The following is an 18712-nucleotide window of genomic DNA, read 5'->3' as shown; positions in this document are numbered from 1 at the left end:
AAGGAGACATAGTGTAGTATCTGAATTACGTTGGCAAATATGATACCGATTAAATTTATTTAGCACATATCCAGGGATCTATGTGAGGCGTTGGTGGCATATGAAGATGTTTAAACATGATTTTTTTGTTCAGTTTTGGTATGTAGCAAGATAAATCAGATGTATGCAAACATATGCAATAGACTCATAATAGAATGTGTCCTGGGAGAGGCTTGTCTCTTAGGGGTGGGAGAAACTACTTCTGGATGGAGTGCCAAGGGGAGCCTTATGGAAGAGGCGGCGTCTGACTTGGAGTTTTCAGTGGGGCCAGTAGATCACACATCTGTTCTCACATTGTCATCTGTGTGAACAGCACCCCCTGGAGTTCTGCAGACTTTAGCTTTGGCCAGAATGTCAGGCTCATATAAGGTAATCATGATAAAAAGTCCAGAAAAGTTAGCTTTGGGTCGTATTGTAGAGGGCCTGAATGAGAGGCTGGGAGGAGTTCATGTTTGCTTTCTGTTCCTTCATTGAGAAGGTGGTCAGGAGGAATTAAATAGGTTTGAGTCAGGGTATAAATAATGCACATTGGCGATTGTTGTGAACTTTTTACACAGTTGTTTGTTTTTCTTTGAATTGGGTGGATTACTTGTCGGCTAGCAGTGTCCTTTACAGTATTATGGCTTTTCTAGTTGCACTGTTATGATCACAGTCTTCTCTCTCCAGATACCAGAAGGAGGGACTGGGGACTCAGGAAGAGAGCGGACCAAGACCTTCACCTACGACTTTTCTTTTTATTCTGCTGATACAGAAAGTCCAGATTATGTTTCTCAAGAAATGGTATGATGATTTCAAAAATCTCTATTTTGGTTTATTTTCATGTTGAGAAAAACATGCCTACCCTCAAACTCTTTAAAACATCATGCTAATTTTTTTTTTTTTTCTGAAAATGATTTATATAAAATTAGTCTTTGCTAACTTAGCTTTTTGGTTGTTACATAGCATGATTTCTCTTAGGCCTGAGATAAATTCCATCCCTAAAAGGTGGAGTTTTTTTTCCTCTTCCAAGCATGATCGTAATTTTTGTTTCAAAACTTGGCAGTGACTACAGTTTTAAAGGAGCTTTGCAAATAAAGCATTTTGAGGGGGACGTTTGTAGACTTACTTTATTTTACTGTGCTTTGCTTTATTATACTTTGTAGATACTCTTTTTTTATAAATTGAAGGTTGTGGCAACCTCGTGTCAAGTGAGTTTGTGTCATTTTCCAACAGCATTTGTTCAGTTGGTATCTCTGTGTCACATTTTGGTACTTCTCACAATATTTCAAACTTTTTCCATTATTATATTTGACCAGTGATCTGTCATATTACTTTTGCAACAAGATAATGACTTGTTGAAGGCTCACATGATGGTTAGTATTTTCTAGTAAGATAATATTTTTTAATTAAAGTATGTATATTATTTTTTTTAGACATTATGCTACTACACACTTAGTAGACTACTACAGTACAGTATAAACATAGCTTTTATTTGCACAGGGAACCAAAACATTTGTGAGCCTTGGTTTATTGCAGTTGTTGCCTTGTTGCGGTGATCTGAACTGGATCGCAGTGTCTTTGAGGTCTTCCTGTGTGTACTGCTAAGCCTGGTAGATTACTCATTTGACCTTGAGTCCTACCTAGATGCAGATCTTTAGGATGTAGACTTCAAACCCAAGTCACACTTCCCCTTCTTGGGTGCACCATTGTAGGTTCCAGAAAGAAGGATTCTAGAAAGAAAGATCGTTTTGCCCAGAATCTTTCTGGAACACAGAATGAAGATGGGGTTTGTCCAGGAAACCTGTGCTGTGGACTTTTGTGATCTGAAATGTATACCTGACATTGGCAGAGAACAGACCCGAAGGCCCTTCAGGGGACCATCACGTGATGAGATGTCACGTGACCAGAAGGACTAGTGGGTTTCCTTGGGTGGGACAAGCAGGTATTAGAGCAAAGTGGGGTTCTGGGGAAGCACAGTGTTATGAGAGAAACTGGTTGCATCTCTGGGCTTCTTCCTGGCTTGCTAACAGCTTCTTTCGAGATGTAGCTTCAGCTCTCCAGGTGTTAAACTGAGGGTATTAAGGGTGGTGCAAATGTGATTGCTGTTTTGGACCGTGAATTTTAAATCATGGTAACGAGGCTCAAACACATTTTTATTAATCAAAATAAGAACCATTACAATCAACACATTTTTGCCAACAAGAAATGTTTGTTTATTCCTGTAGCTTAAAAATCTGTGGCTCAGGATTCAGCAAACTCTCAGAAAGCATTTTCTGCCTCCTGCTGGTTGTGGACGCATTTTCCCTGCAAAAAAGTCGTTGAGATGCTCAAAGAAGTGGTAGAAAGTTGGTGAGAAGTCAGGTGAATGTGGCGGATGAGGCAGAGCTTTGTAGAATAATGGTTTACCTTTTGAAGTGTTGGTTATGTGACATGTGGTCAGGCGTTGTCATGGAAAAGAATTGGGCCTGTTCCGTTGACCAATGTCGAATGCAGGCATTGCAGTTTTCAGTTCATCTCATCTTTTTGCTGAGCATACTTCTCAGTTGTGATGGTTTTGCTGGGATTCAGACAGCTGTAGTGGATCAGATCGGCAGCAGACCACTGAACAGTGACCACGGCCTTTTTTTGGTGCGAGTTTGGCTTTGGGAAGTACTTTGGAGCTTCACGGTCCAACCACTGAGCTGGTTGTTGTATAAAATCCACTTTTCGTTGCACGTCCCAATCTAATTGAGAAATAGTTCATTGTTGCATAGAATAAGAGGAGATGATACTTCAGAACAACGATTTTTTTTTTTAGATTTGTGGTCAGCTCATGAGGCACCCGCTTACTGAGCTTTTTCACCTTTCCAAGTTGCTTCAAATGCTGAACGACCGTAGAATGGTTGACGCTGAGTTCTTTGGCAACTTCTTGTGTAGTTGTAAGAGGATCAGCTTTGATGATGGCTCTCAGTTGTCATTGTCAGCTTCCAATGGCTGGCCGTTGCACTTCTCATCTTCAAGGCACTCCTTTGCAGAACTTCTTGAACCACCGCTGCACTGAACATCCATTAGCAGTTCCTGGGCCAAATGTGTTACTCATGTTGTGAGTTGTCTCTGGTCCTTTCAACCCATTTTGAACTTGAGTAAGGAAATCACTCGAATTTGCTTTTTGTCTAACATCATTTCCATAGTCCAAAATAAATATAAAATATATAGCAAGTAATAAATCACTAGCAAAAGCATAAAGCGAGAAATGTGCATTAAAATGATGTATAACATAACCACATTTATTTAAGAATGTATTCCAGCCAACCTAATAGAATTCCCAACCTGGCCGTCCTACCCATGTGGTAGCATCTTGAAGTGGTATCATCATCTAGTTTCTTGTCATCTGGTGTGTCCACGTGCTGGAATCTCAGCATTGCCTGAGGAAGTGTTAGAAATGCAGAATTTCAGGGACTATTCCCGCTGAACCAAACTGCATTTTTAGAAGAACCCCAGATGACGTGCATACTCCTTAATCTGAGAAATGTAGTTGGTTTAGAAATGTTTGGTGGAGACGGCTTTCTGAGGCGATGTAAGTGCTGGGTTAGAGTTAAGATGGGCTGTGAACTTGGAGAAGTTGTTCCAAGGAAGAGCCTGGAGGGATTGGATCTGGAAGATGTCGATTCACCATCAGGGAAACGTAGACAGGACGACGGCAGAAGGAGCGGGGGCTGTGAGCAGACGGGAGGCGCCTGGCGCGCGGGAGGGGCAGGGAGACGCAGCGGGGACTGGTGTTGCTGGAATGTGCCCCGGACTCAGAAACACTGCTGGGTGTGCTGGGTGCTCGTGGCTGCTGCCTGTTTAAGCCCCTCAGGAACCAAACGAGGTCAACGTAGGTCCAATTTTCTTGTCAGAGAGACTCAGGGTAAATAACTCAGTGGATTAGATCAAGTCCGTAGATCTAATCCACTGAATTGAAAGAAAGTGAAGTCGCTCAGTTGTGTCCAACTCTTTGCAACCCCGTGGACTATAACCTACCAGGATCCTCTGTCCATGGGATTCTCCAGGCAAGAATACTGGAGTGGGTTGCCATTTCCTTCTCCAGGGGATCTTTCCAACCCAGGGCTTGAACCCGGGTCGCCCGTGTTGCGGGCAGATGCTTTACTGTCTGAGCCATGAGGGAAGCCAAACTGGGCAGCATAGAAATCCTAGGGCTGCTGTACAGGGCAGAGGAGATGCCACTGGAAGGCCTTAAGGGTATAGGAGAAAGGGTTGGTGTGTTCTCAGTGACAGGTGGACAGGGCCGCCCAGTTGAGCGAGTAAATGGGCCAGCGAGGGAATGAAGATAACTTTGGTCCTGAGATTAGTGGACTTATCAATGTTGGTAGCTAGGAGTGTGGCGAAGAACAGAATGTTACAGCTAGTGGAATCCAGACTTGGGCTTTCATGTAGGAATGGGGATGAGGTGACCGGTGTGAGACAGTTTAAGGGGAAAGCTGGTTTCCTCCCCCTCCTTAGAGCGTCTTTACCAGAGGATGAAGGAAGTACCACGAAGCCTTTCCTCCTGACTTACCCGGCTAGTGGCTGGCTTTCCCCGCATGGAACCTGGGTTTGAAGCCCCTAGGGACAGGGGCTGTGCTGAGGGAAAGCCCAGGCATGGGAGTGGTGGCCTGGACAGCAGGGCCTGGCCCCCTGGAGGTGCTTAGCATGCTTTTGCTAACCAAGAAGCCTCGTCTGTGGTTGGTGGTCCATTTATGGGAACAGGTGACAGTTCCTGGATTCAGTGAGAGGTAAGGTCAGGGAAGCAGAAACAGGAGGCAAAAATACCTGCCCAGAGTTAAAAATAGTGAGAATATGAAGAGTTCTCAACTCAGGAGCACACTTCCCAGCTTCCGGTCTGAGATTCAGATGTTTGGGTTCCTTGACTCTGAACAGTCTCAGGTTATTTATACTCACTTCAAAACTGATAAAACCTTTGAGATACGTGAGTGAATGCAGCTTTCTGGTAGAACCACATGTTAATAGAACCAGCAGAGATACAGGAAAATACCTATTTTTGCATTTTTTCCCCCAGTTTTACTGAGAAGTAGTTGACATACATCACCATGTAAGTTTAAGGTATACAGCAAGGTGGTTTGCTTTATATATCTTGTGAAATGATGACCACAGTAGGTTCAGCTGACATCCGTCTTCTCATGTAGATACAAGGAAAAGAAAAAGAAAACAATTCTCCTTGTGATGACAGCTCTTAAGATCTGCTCTCTTAACAGCTTTACTGTACACTGTGCGGCAGTGTCAGCTGTAGTCGTCACTCTTTTATGTTGCATCCTTAGTGTTTATTTCTCTGCACTGGTCATAACAAACACCCTCTTCCAACAACACAAGAGAAGACTCTATACATGGACATCACCAGATGGTCAACACCGAAATCAGATTGATTATATTCTTTGCAGCCATAGATGGAGAAGCTCTATACAGTCAGCAAAAACAAGACCAGGAGCTGACTGTGGCTCAGACCATGAACTCCTTATTGCCAAATTCAGACTTAAATTGAAAAAGTAGGGAAAACCACTAGACCATTCAGGTATGACCTAAATCAAATCCCTTATGATTATACAGTGGGAGAAGGCAATGGCACCCCACTCCAGTACTCTTGCCTGGAAAATCCCATGGACAGAGGAGCCTGGTGGGCTGCAGTCCATGGGGTCGCTAAGAGTAGGACACAACTGAGCGACTTCACTTTCACTTTTCACTTTCATCCATTTGAGAAGGTAGTGGCAACCCACTCCAGTGTTCTTGCCTGGAGAATCCCAGGGACGGGAGAGCGGCTGCCATCTAAGGGGTCGCACAGAGTCAGACACGACTGAAGTGACTTAGCAGCAGCAGCAGCAGCAGATCTGATTGATAGAGTGCCTGATGAACTATGGAATGAGGTTCCTGACATTGTACAGGAGACAGGGATCAAGACCATCCCCATGGAAAAGAAATGCAAAAAAGCAAAATGGCTGTCTGGGAAGGCCTTACAAATAGCTGTGAAAAGAAGAGAAGCGAAAAGCAAAGGAGAAAAGGAAAGATATAAACATCTGAATGCAGAGTTCCAAAGAACAGCAAGAAGAGATAAGAGAGCCTTCTTCAGCAATCAATGCAAAGAAATAGAGGAAAAAACAGAATGGGAAAGACTAGAGATCTCTTCAAGAAAATCAGAGATACCAAAGGAACATTTCATGCAAAGATGGGCTCGATAAAGGACAGTAATGGTATGGACCTAACAGAAGCAGAAGATATTAAGAAGAGATGGCAAGAATACACAGAAGAACTGTACAAAAAAGATCTTCATGACCCAAATGATCATGATGGTGTCATCACTGACCTAGAGCCAGACATCCTGGAATGTGAAGTCAAGTGGGCCTTAGAAAGCATCACTACGAACAAAGCTAGTGGAGGTGATAGAATTCCAGTTGAGCTATTCCAAATCCTGAAAGATGATGCTGTGAAAGTGCTGCACTCAATATGCCAGCAAATTTGGAAAAACTCAGCAGTGGCCACAGGACTGGAAAAGGTCCGTTTTTCATCCCAATCCCAAAGAAAAGCAATGCCAAAGAATGCTCAAACTGCCACACAATTGCACTCATCTCACATGCTAGTAAAGTAATGCTCAAAATTCTCTAAGCCAGGCTTCGGCAATACGTGAACCGTGAACTTCTTGATGTTCAAGCTGGTTTTAGAAAAGGCAGAGGAACCAGAGATCAAATTGCCAACATCTGCTGGATCATGGAAGAAGCAAGAGAGTTCCAGAAAAACATCTATTTCTGCTTTATTGACTATGCCAAAGCCTTTGACTGTGTGGATCACAGTAAACTGTGGAAAATTCTTCAAGAGATGGGAATACCAGACCACCTGATCTGCCTCTTGAGAAATTTGTATGCAGGTCAGGAAGCAACAGTTCGAACTGGACATGGAACAACAGACTGGTTCCAAATAGGAAAAGGAGTTTGTCAAGGCTGTATATTGTCACCCTGTTTATTTAACTTCTATGCAGAGTACATCATGAGAAATGCTGGACTGGAAGAAACACAAGCTGAATCAAGATTGCCGGGATAAATATCAATAACCTCAGATATGCAGATGACACCACCCTTATGGCAGAAAGTGAAGAGGAACTCAAAAGCCTCTTGATGAAAGTGAAAGTGGAGAGTGAAAAAGTTGGCTTAAAGCTCAACATTCAGAAAACGAAGATCATGGCATCCGGTCCCACCACTTCATGGGAAATAGATGGGGAAACAGTGGAAAGAGTGTCAGACTTTATTTTTTTGGGGCTCCAAAATCACTGCAGATGGTGACTGCAGCCATGAAATTAAAAGACGCTTACTCCTTGGAAGGAAAGTTATGACCAACCTAGATAGCATATTGAAAAAGCAGAGACATTACTTTGCCAACAAAGGTTCGTCTAGTCAAGGCTATGGTTTTTCCTTTGCTCATGTATGGATGTGAGAGTTGGACTGTTAGGAAGGCTGAACGCCGAGGAATTGATGCTTTTGAACTGTGGTGTTGGAGAAGACTCTTGAGAGTCCCTTGGACTGCAAGGAGATCCAACCAGTCCATTATGAAGGAGATCAGCCCTGGGATTTCTTTGGAAGGAATGATGCTAAAGCTGAAACTCCAGTACTTTGGCCACCTCATGCGAAGAGTTGACTCATTGGCAAAGACTCTGATGCTGGGAGGGATTGGGGGCAAGAGGAGAAGGGGACGACAGAGGATAAGATGGCTGGATGGCATCACTGACTCGATGGACGTGAGTCTGGGTGAACTCCGGGAGTTGGTGATGGACAGGGAGGCCTGGCGTGCTGTGATTCATGGGGTCGCAAAGAGTCGGACACGACTGAGTGACTGATCTGATCTGATCTGAGTCGGACACGACTGAGTGACTGATCTGATCTGATCTGATCTGATTTATTTCTCTAATAACTGCAGGGTTGTACCTCTTGTCCAACTTCTTCCAGTTCTCTCTCTCCCTACTTCCCACCTTTGTAATCACAAATCTCATCTCTTTTTCTGTAAGTTTGGCATTTTGGGGAAAACACCCATTTTCTACTGTGTTCAAAAGGCAATCTCCCTCACCTCTGATTTTATTAGCTGGTGGTGTGTGGGCTCATGTTTTTACGCTGGCAGATCCTGCCCAGGAGCTGAGCTGACAGGTCACACGCCGGCTGTAAACAGGGGGAAGATCACAAGCTTAGCGTGTGTGAAGTCACCCTTTGTCTTTTTCTTCTCTTTAAAAATGATTAAAATGTAAGGGCACCTTGAGACAGTATATCATGCCCGTTACTGTAGTACAAGTCAAGTTTCCGATAATGTTAAACAAATTCCAAGTAAGATGACGGTTAATATTTCTTCCTTCCAAATTAATTTTAAATTTAGAAAAAAACATCAGTGAGCAGTTAAAAGTCCATGCACATCTTGATTAAAGACCATTTAAGTAAGGTCTGATTTTCTTAATGGTTCTTCCAACTCCAAAGGGAGGCTCTGCTCTCACGCTTGCCTGTTCCTTGATTCGACCCCAGAGAAACTTGAGACCTAAAATCTCCCCCTTGACAGCTGGATGGAGAGTCTTTTGTTTGCAAGTGCCCCTCTGTGGGCAGTTGCCCTCCAGCGAGGCCCTGCCTTGCCTCCCTTTGCTCTGGAATCAGCTTTAAGCCTCTCAGCAAGCGTGGCGGGTCTCCGGGTCCCTGGCCAGGAGGGCAGCCCGTCAGCCCATCCAGCGGCCCTCCTTCCCCACCTCAGTTGGTCGACAAGTCCTTGGTGGGAGCTGCCATGGGGAGCCTGTTTCCCTGCTGGGGGACCAGAGGTGTGTGCACCGTCCCGCTGATTCTCTGGGTTCCCAGCCGACTTGAAGCTGAGACCGAGCCCGGCCTGCATCTCAGCCCCTCGGGGCCTGCGTTTTTCTGTGCCAGTTATAGGGTCCTCTCCACCAGCCCCTGCCCTACCCCCAGGCCGCCTGAGTCAGGTGGAGTACCAGTTGAGTAGATTTCTAGAGAATAAACGAAGAGTAAAGTGGCGGGTGTGGATTTTAACCCAAGGAAAGAATTCCATCTTGAAAACTTTGGGGTTTGTTTTTTATTATTGTTATTATTTTGGCCACACCCTGCGGCATGTGGGATCTGAGTTCCCTGCCCAGGAATGGAACTCAGGCCCCCTTCAGGGGAAGCGTGGAGTCTTAGCCACTGGACCACCAGGGAAGTCCCTGGGGTTTGGTTTAAATATGGTATTTTCCGTGACTTTGTTTTAGCCCCAGACAAAAGTATGAGAGATTGTTCCTTTATTCTTTGGGAAGCTTTTGGAAGGTTGTTCTTCCTCTCCACTGGCACCCTGTGAAGTGTTAAAAATGATAATCTGTCATTTGGTTTTTTGTCTGATCAGGAAGAATTAAATAAATATTTACAGTTTTCTTCCTATTCTGTATACGGTGGTGAAAACCAGCCTCTCAGATGGTTAGTCTGGAGCCCAAGGTCCCTGTGGGATTCCTGGTTCTCCTTCACGGAAGTGTGTGTGTGTGTGGATGTGTGTGGAGGGGGTGAAGGAAGGCCTTCAGCGTGGGCTCGGGCCTCCAGGCCGATGCTGAGCGGCGCGCTGCCCGGGGCTGGGGAGGTGGCTGTGGTTCCCAGCCCTGCGGCTGCTGCAGGCCCGCTGCCTCGCCTCTCCCCGGGACAGCGGACCTGGTGGCACGGCTTGCCCCAAGAGTGGGTCACGAATACAGTTGAAGGTTGAGTTAGTCATCTGACTGTGAGAAAAAGATCAGAAGATGTCAGCTCCTAAAGTGGAAGTGGATGAAACTTAAGTCAGAGTGAAGGAGGGTAATGGGAGGTCCTCCGTGGAGACGGCCTGGTTGAAGGGGTAGGCTGTACACCTCTGACGAGGAGACGAAGCCTGAACAGGAGGGCAGGACGATGGGCCGGAGGCGTCCTGGCTGACAGCCCGTGTAGGTTGGCGGGATGCTTACCTGGGGAGAGGGGAGCAGGCGGCTGGTGGTCATCAGGCTGTCTGGGGTGGGGTCTGCCCGGAGGGCCCAGGCCCCCTCGGGAAGGCGGTGTTTCTAGAGTCGGTTCAAGCAGCGTCGCTCCTGGAGACTCCGCTCTCCTGCTGGGCTGATGTGGATCCTGCCCCGGCCTGTGTGCATCCCACACCTCTTCCTGCTCTGAGAACCTGATCGCACCCCCGCTGTCTGCTGTCTCTTCATCTGCTGATGTGACTTGTTTTTGAAGGAGGGAGGTGTTCTTTGTGCCCTTGGTGTCCTGGTCCGAGAGGCCAGGAGGCAGCCTGAAAGGCAGGTGGGGGTTAGAAAGCTTTGGCTGGTCCCCTCCCTCGCTGGGGTAAGTAGGATGACTAGGCATCTCAGTTTGCTTCATTCCCATTGATCATGTAGGTCAAGCATTTGTCCTTCACTCCCTTCCATTCCCGAGTGTCCCACTGCGGTTATAGGGTACAGTGGACATGGACTCAGGACTGTGAGCACCATCACAAACCCCACAAAGCTCATCTTCCTTCGAAAATATCCAAAGAGGGAAAATCAACTGGACTCTGACTTGATGGAGCCCACCATCCCAGCCTCACCCGCACCCACCTGTCACTCAGCTCGTGAGAGCCTCTGGAGACCGATGAATAGCCGTATCCTTAAAATGATGGCATTGATTTGGCATGGTTTGGGCCATAACTTCTGGCTGCTATGACTTTCAGGTTTTGAATATTTAGTTTATGGAAGCTCTGGTGTAGAATGAATCACTTTATATGTTTATTTACTTCTGAGATGGTAAGTCACCATGCTTTAAAATTGTCTCTGCTTCTGTACATGATCGTCACTTCGCCTTGTTTGCCTTTTTATGTTTTAGGGATCTTTTGTTAACTTAAGTGGGAAAAAGGATGAGATTGCTTTTTGCTTTGTTAAGAAGTTTCTTTTTGATTAAAAGCTGGAGTACACGTATTCTGTTGTTAACAGCTCTTCAGTGATTTCTTTACATGGTATAATCCTATGAATGTAGTATTCAAGAATACTGTCAGCACTGAAGGGGCTTCTATTAAAATCCATGGTTAATTATATCTTTTTGTTTTTTTGCTTCCAGGTTTTCAAAACCCTTGGCACAGATGTCGTGAAGTCTGCGTTCGAAGGTTATAATGCTTGTGTCTTTGCGTACGGGCAGACCGGATCAGGAAAGTCATACACTATGATGGGAGACTCTGTACGTGGCTTACACTGTGTGGGAAGCAAATTTCTCATTTTCTCTTTGGACTGATGAGAATGTCCCTTTTGTCTACGTGGTTGGTACTAAACATGCTTTTCGTGTTCTCATCATTCTTTAGTAGTAAGATAAAACTCAGTAATAAGTGGGATGAAATTTCCTCTGAGAGATTTTAAAATTAGAAACAGTTTTAAGTTTATAAGCATGAATAATGGATAGGAGTCTCAGTTCCTTTTCTGTTTTTAAAGGCTTTATAATCTTATAAAAAAAAAAGTGTGCTGGGCCCGCAAGTAATTTATTCTTCTTTTCTGCCAGCCCAACAGTTTGAATAAAATTACTGAATTCTGTTCTTTTTAAAATTATTCAAAACACTTTTGCCCAAGAAAAATGTAAAAAAAAAAAAAAAAAGAATCTCATTGGTGGAAAGGTACTGCATAAATCCACTGAATACATGAAAAGTGTAAGAATTACATGGGTTATATAGAGTCTACACAGTTATAAAACACAGTGTGTAGAGTTTAGTAGTCATGCTATATAAATTAAGGACGTTAAAATTATACTTGCCCCAAAATAGACGGCAGAGAAGCTGGGAGTGATTGTAGAACCTTATCCTGTTCTGTGTTTTCTCCAGACCTGGACAGTGCTGGTGTGTTTTACTTCTCTCATGTCATGGTTTGGAAAATTGTTCACTGACTCTGAGAGTCGAGGACCTAGCAGAGCTTGGCTGGGCTTCCTGCTGGCAGGCTCAGAGGTGGCCCAGATGCTGCATGTTTGGTGGTTCGTGGGAGAAGTAATGCATTGAAGGAGGATAGGTCTTTCTGGATGAAAGCCTTTCAGCCCGTGTGTCCTGGCTCCTTAAATCCAGGCGTCTTCTTTGTAGTAGAAGTAAATGCAGTGCTGCGAATCCTCAGTCCTGAGAAGCAACGAAAAATAAGAGAAGAACCGAAGAACCGATGATTTCAAGAGTTTCACATTTCCTTTTACCATTACTCCACCCTTCCTTCTTTCCTGCTGTGCTTTGGGAAGAAAAGCCTTCTCTAAAAATGAAATTTCTGGGACTACCCCAGTGGTCCAGTGGTTAAGACTCTGAGCTTCCACTGCAGTAGGCATTGTTGTGATGCCTGGTCAGGGAACTAAGATACCACATGCCCTGTGTGGCCAAAAAATAGAAAAAAAAAAATTTTTTTTTTGCTTGTTGATTTCCTCTTAGCTAGTTTATGCATTTATAAAGCACTCACAAGTTACAGCTGTTTTTCTCTGACCTTACAATTGAGTACCATTTGAGTATTCTTTTTTTATTTGATTTTTTAAAGTAAGAACAAAAAATGTGGTGAAAGGGCCAATTTTTATTTTATAAGAATTGGTACTGATTTAATGGTGTAAAGGAAAAAAAGTTCTCCTAAACCTTGTGATGATATATATATAAATGTGTATATATATGTATATACATCTTTTTTGGGTGGGGGGAATGGGAGATTAGGTGCGAGGAGAGAGATTTCAGAAGAAAACATTGAAACCTCAGTTTGACCTTCTAACAGGAGCATTTTTCCTTGTCTTTGGTACCATTCTGAGGCTCGTCAGCTTGTCATTGCCGACTGAAACATGAATACTATAATTACACCCACGTCACATAAGTAATGTGATATACTGAAACCTTTCTGTCGAGGGAGGACAGGGTAGGAATTAGTGCATCACAGTCTGTATGTCTTAATGTGGTCATCAGCTCCTTTGTAAGACAAATAGCTTCTTTGAGGACTTCCTAAGGTTTCTGCCCAGTGTGTATTTCAGCTTTTTTTGTCCTTTGACCAGATCAAATCTTTTAACATTTGTTTTACAGCAGTAGACTCTCTGGTTTGAGAGCTAGAGAATACATCTTATGTTTGCAAGCCACGATTTAGCTGATTGACAGCTGACAACTGTCTATTACTATGGTCCCAGCATGTAGAAATTAGAAGGCTCAATCCTCTTATTTCAGAGGATAGGAAGTAGTCCTGGAAGGGTGAGTGGTGAGCCCAGGTCCCTGGGGTGGGCCTGTAGGCCCCCAGAGTCTAAGTCCACCCCAGCCCATTGCAAATGCAATCATCAGGTGCTTTTATTTCAAGTTACAGCTGAGGCACCCCTCTTTCCCACTGCAGGGCGATTCTGGCTTAATACCCCGGATCTGCGAAGGGCTCTTCAGTCAGATAAACGAAACCACCAGATGGGATGAGGCGTCTTTTCGAACTGAAGTCAGGTAGGGCCTGTGCCTTGAGTGAGTGTGTGTGAGCTTGATTCAAGGCATGAGGAATGGATACGGCCTTTGCATCCCTGAGAGGAGAGTCTCCCTTTCCCCATCCTGTGCTGTGCTGGTTGGAAGTCAAGCTCAAAGCACAAATGTGTTCAGTGACCTCCTTGGGTACCATTTGGATGAGGGCTTTGGAGGTTAGTGGAGGTAACCCAGCCTGGTCTGAAATTAATGTATGATGCTCATCTCAAATGCAGTGAGCTTTTGACCTTTCAGTTTGTACCCACTTGCCTTATTCTTTTATTTGAATAAGGTTTGTGTTATTCTTTATGTTGATTGGATCACTGTCATTCTGATCTTTAAATAAATCTGGGCGGTGGAGGTGTTTTTTCCCGCCTCTCCTTGAACTTACACCTGTGTGGAGAGGCAGTTTGGTCAGTGGTTTGGGGGCAGATATGGCAATCAGGGTATTCTCCTGGCTGCCTGAGCTCTTGGAGGCTGTGAGGCCTTGGACAGGCTGTTTAAATCACCCCAAGTCTCTGCTGCCTAATGTGTAAGACGAGGAAGATAGTACCTACCTTTGAGCTGTTGTAGGGATTAAAGGAAATAATCCCCGTAAAGTGCTGTACCTGATACGTAGTTATCTCCCATAAATGTATGCTGCTGCTGTTGTTGTTATTAGTGCCTGCAGTAATTTTACTGAATTCAACTCTGTTTGACATTTTTAGCTACTTAGAAATTTATAATGAACGTGTGAGAGATCTTCTTAGGCGGAAGTCATCCAAAACCTTCAATCTAAGAGTCCGTGAGCATCCAAAAGAGGGGCCTTATGTGGAAGGTAAGAGGGGATGTTTTCACAGCTCTTTTCTTCTTGGGAGTTTTTGTTAAGAATAATAGTTTCAGAGAAAAAGAAATGAAGGATAATGGTGACATCTAAAAAATTTAATTTTGGAGTTTAATTATAGTAAAAATTACACGTGCTGCCACTGAACGCTGGGGCTTCCCAGGTGGTACTAGTGGCAAAGACACCACCTGCCAATGCGGGAGACGTAAGAGACGTGGGGTTTGATCCCTGGGTTGGGAAGATTCCTTGGAGGAGGGCACGGCAACCCACTCCAGTACTTTTGCTTGGAGAATCCCATGGACAGAGCAGCCTGGTGGGCTATAGTCTACAGAGTCTGTAGAGTCCAGCTGTAGAGTCTGTAGAGTCTGACTCTACGGTCTATAGAGTCCGACACGACTGAAGCAAGTTAGCACGCCACTGTGCTCTATTCATTTAATGTGCTTCTACTTTACTGGCCATTAGCTGATCTTGCAGGACTTGCCAATAGATCGTGTCTACCTTTAAGAACTCCAGAAACTTATTTTCCAAAGTTTTCAGGCAAGATAAGTAACTCTATAGCTTCTTTAAATGGCGTTGCATTTCAGGGGTGTGTTTTTACTCATCTTCACGGTAACACGACTGTAGGGTGATTCTGAGACCTCTCACCTTTGGGAAGAGTGTTTGAAGTTCCCGTGCTGTGTTCTTGCCCTTTGTGTTGTGATACATTCGTCGGGTCACTGTCCATTTGGAGGACTGTCCCAAGGAGTGATGGGTAAAGGACTGGCTCCTGCAAACTGTTTTAAAAACAGGCTGGACGGAAGGCTATCCTTAGAATAGTCAGCTCTGCACATCCTCTGTGTGAGGCAGCTGAGGTGAGGCTGGAGACTAGGAATAGCACACAGACAGGCTCTCCTATCTCCTATTGTGGTGATGTCCTTCCTGCGTGTTTCATTGGAGGCAAGGCTGAGAACTGGTCATGGATTCAAAAATGTTTCTACTTCTGTTGTCTTTTTCACCTGGAAAACCAGGTGTGCTAACAGGATCCCATCTGCATTTTAGTAAATTTTCGATTGAACTTTTGTGTTTCATGCCCACAGCAAGGTGAATAACTATGTATTTGTTCCATGGAGTGTGGGATAAATACTATTGTTAATAGTTTTTAGCCTAACTGCCTTTTCCCTTTAACTGTCTTATCAAATGTTAAGACATACCATAGAGCTGGGTTTGTGGAAAGACAGGTTAATCAAGCAGGGTAAAAATCCAGAATCTACTGTCAATACTTAATGGGGATTTAGTTTCTGATAAATCTGCTATTCAAACACTGGGGGAATATGGATTATTAAGTTGTCTGGGAGGGAAAAATAAAAAATTGGCACCAGAGCTCAGTTTTTGTACTAAAGTAAATGGCAGATTTTAAATGTAAAAAGTGACATAACGACTGCAAGAAACCCTGGATTATTTTTTTCTGGAAATTTAGAGAAGGGAGGTCTTTTAAAATTTTTTACTTAAAATCCAGAAGCCATGAAATAAAAGTGTTAAATTTGAAATGCTGAAACAAAACAAAAAATGAACTTTATACTTGGTAGAAGCACCACAGGCAAAGTGAAAAAACAACTTACAAGGTGGAGAGGATATTTTCAATTCAAGTTTCAGACAAAGGACTTGTTTTCCTAATATATAAGGAGCTCCTGTAAATTATGGACAGCTCCACTGCCAAGGAGAAAAATGAACACAGAATATGACTAGGTTGTCCACAGAAATAGTGATGATTTTTAATCAGTATTTTAAAAAATTAATTTACAATGTTGTGTTAATTTCTGCTGTACAGCAGTGATTCAGTTATACATTTATACATTTATATGTATGTATGTGTGTGTATATATATACACATTAAAAAAATACTCTTTTCCATTATGGTTTATAATAGGATATTGAATATAGTCCTTAGTGCTATACAGTAGGACCTTGTTGTTTATCCCTTCTATATATAATAGCTTACATCTGCTGACCTCAGCCTCCAACTCCATTCCTCCCACAACCCCCTCACCCTTGGCAACCACCAGTCCTTGGTCCATGTCTGTGATTCTGTTTCTGTTTAATAGATAGGTTCATTTGTGCCATATTTTAGATTCCACATAGAAGTGATACCATATGGTATTTGTCTTTTTCTTTCTGACTTAATTCACTTAGCATGATAATGTCTAGTTGGATCCATGTTGCTGCACATGGCATTAATTGCGTGTGTATCTCGCATCTTGATTTACCCCTTCATCTGTTGATGGATGTCGAGGTTGTTTCCATGCCTCGGCTATTGTAGATAGTGCTGCTGCAAACATAGCGGTGCATGTATCTTGTCTGTCTGTGTGTCTAGGAATGGGATTGCTGGAGCATACGTAATTCTCCTTACAGTTTTCTGATGAACCTTTATACTGTTTCCACAGTGGCTGCACCAGCTTACATTGCCACCAGCAGAGTAGGAGGGTTCCCTTTTCTCCATATCCCCTCCAGCATTTATCTGTAGATTTTTAAAATGATGGCCATTCTGACCAGGGGTGAGGGAGTACCCTGTACTTTTGATTTGCATTTATCTAATAATGTTGAGCATCTTTTCATTTGTCTGTTGGCCACCTGGAAATACGCATGATTTTTAAATGAAGGAAAGAAAGATTGACATCACTAATAATCAGAGGAAAGCAGAATAAAAATTCTTTGAGATAGCTTCTGCTACCTGTCCCCAGCAGCTGTAAGGAACCTGATGGGACAGTGTTGGGAGACAGGCAGTCTTTTGCATTGTTATTGTTGTGTGTAAATTGCGTTCTATGGACGACAGTTCTGCAATATCCATCAACATTTTGTATATGCTTCAATCTGGAAATTCCACCTCTTAAGAATTTCAGTTAAGTTCATTTCAGTCCCTTAGTTGTGTCCGACTCCCTGTGACCCCATGGACTGCAGCACACCAGGCCTCCCTGTCCATCACCAACTCCCAGAGTTCACTCAGACTCACGTCCATCGAGTCAGTGATGCTGTCCAACCATCTCATCCTCTGTCGTCCCCTTCTCCTGTCTTCAATCTTTCTGAACATCAGGGTCTTTTCAAATGAGTCAGCTCTTCACATCAGGTGGCCAAAGTATTGGAGTTTCAGCTTTAACATCAGTCCTTCCAATGAACACCCAGGACTCATTTCCCTTAGGATGGACTGGTTGGATCTCCTTGCAGTCCAAGGGACTCTCAAGAGTCTTCTCCAATACCACAGTTCAAAAGCATCATTTCTGTGCTCAGCCCTCTTTATAGTCCACTCTCACATCCATACATGACCACTGGAAAAACCGTAGCCTTGACTAGACAGTATTCTAGGGCAATTCCCCGGCCTGAGAGAGAGAGCGCTGCTGAGGGCGTGCGGTGGGCAGAGGCGGTGGTGGGCCAAGTGCCCTTCCCCGCCTCTCTGGCCCCGCCTCCGACCCTGCTCGCCGGCGTCCACGCGCCCCGCACAGCCCCCTTGACCCCGCGCCTCGCGCCGCTACCTGGTCCGCAGACCCGCGCCCCCGTGGCCAGCCTCAGCTGGCCGCGTCGGCCATGCGCCACCCGGCCGAAGCCTCTGCGCCCACGGCGACCAACAGCGGTGGGCGACGCTGCTGAGTCGCAGAGAGCACAGCCTGGCCACCGGCCCTGCTTAACACGCTTTGCTGATTGTCCATTTTTACGAGTTTACAACTTTTTAAAGAACTTTTGTTTACAAAGCAACTTTTATTTTAAAGGCATCTCCCTTTTGTATTTAATCCAAAGAAGAAGGATGTCGGGCAATTTGCGGTTTGGTTTTGGCTTCATTTCTAAATTTTTTTCCTCTTCGTTGACTTTGGGGTTCGGATACTCCTACGACTTCGGACTCCCGAGGACCTTTTGGGCCCCCACGTTAATGAGCCACCTGGCGAGTCTGATGTGGCCGCCAGCGAGGCGCTGCTCACGTGCCTCCCCACGTTCGCGTCCGGTCGGTGGGAAGGATGAGGTGCCCCGAATGACCGCTGGCAGGAGGAGCTCCCCCACATGAAGCGGCTTCCTGGGTGCTTCCCGGCTGCCCCTACGACCTGGCAGCGGCCACCGACCTGGAGAGTGGTGGAGTTTGCGGCCGCAGCCCAGCCCTCCTGCTCTGGAGGGAGGCGGGAGAGTTCAGTGATCCTCTCCAGCTCACTGTCGCATTAGGAGCCCGTGGCTGCCATGGCGTCCTGGTAAACATCAGCCTCATTCTCGCCCTCCCCGTGGAGCAGCGGCCCTGCCAGTGTGCTCTCCACCTGCAGCCTCAGCGATTGATCCGGGCCAGGGGCGACCCGGGCTCAGCTGCCTCTGCAGCCGGGAGTCTGCACTACGTCCAACGTCTCCCTTCAACCCGGCAACAGCAGTGACGTGAGCCTCTCTGGCGGCTTCGTGGCCGCGCTTTTGCGGCCTGAATTGGAC

At 45.0% G+C, this 18712-nt stretch overlaps 1 protein-coding gene across 11 annotated transcripts in view; it reads left to right on the top strand.

The window, feature by feature from the left end:
- Positions 1-18712, top strand: part of KIF16B (kinesin family member 16B) — a 301609-nt gene that overhangs the window by 40839 nt on the left and 242058 nt on the right. For all 11 annotated transcript variants that reach the window (XM_055543463.1, XM_055543454.1, XM_055543455.1 and 8 more), the window contains exons 3-6: positions 706-819; positions 11097-11213; positions 13349-13446; positions 14166-14275. In XM_055543463.1, coding sequence (XP_055399438.1) covers positions 706-819; positions 11097-11213; positions 13349-13446; positions 14166-14275 — 439 coding nt within the window. The remainder of the gene's footprint in view (positions 1-705; positions 820-11096; positions 11214-13348; positions 13447-14165; positions 14276-18712) is intronic.

Source organism: Bubalus kerabau, chromosome 13, assembly GCF_029407905.1.
Source record: "Bubalus kerabau isolate K-KA32 ecotype Philippines breed swamp buffalo chromosome 13, PCC_UOA_SB_1v2, whole genome shotgun sequence".
Classification (NCBI taxonomy): Eukaryota; Metazoa; Chordata; class Mammalia; order Artiodactyla; family Bovidae; genus Bubalus; species Bubalus kerabau.
Note: the sequence above shows the minus strand (reverse complement) of the source record. Positions and strands in the feature narration are given on the sequence as shown.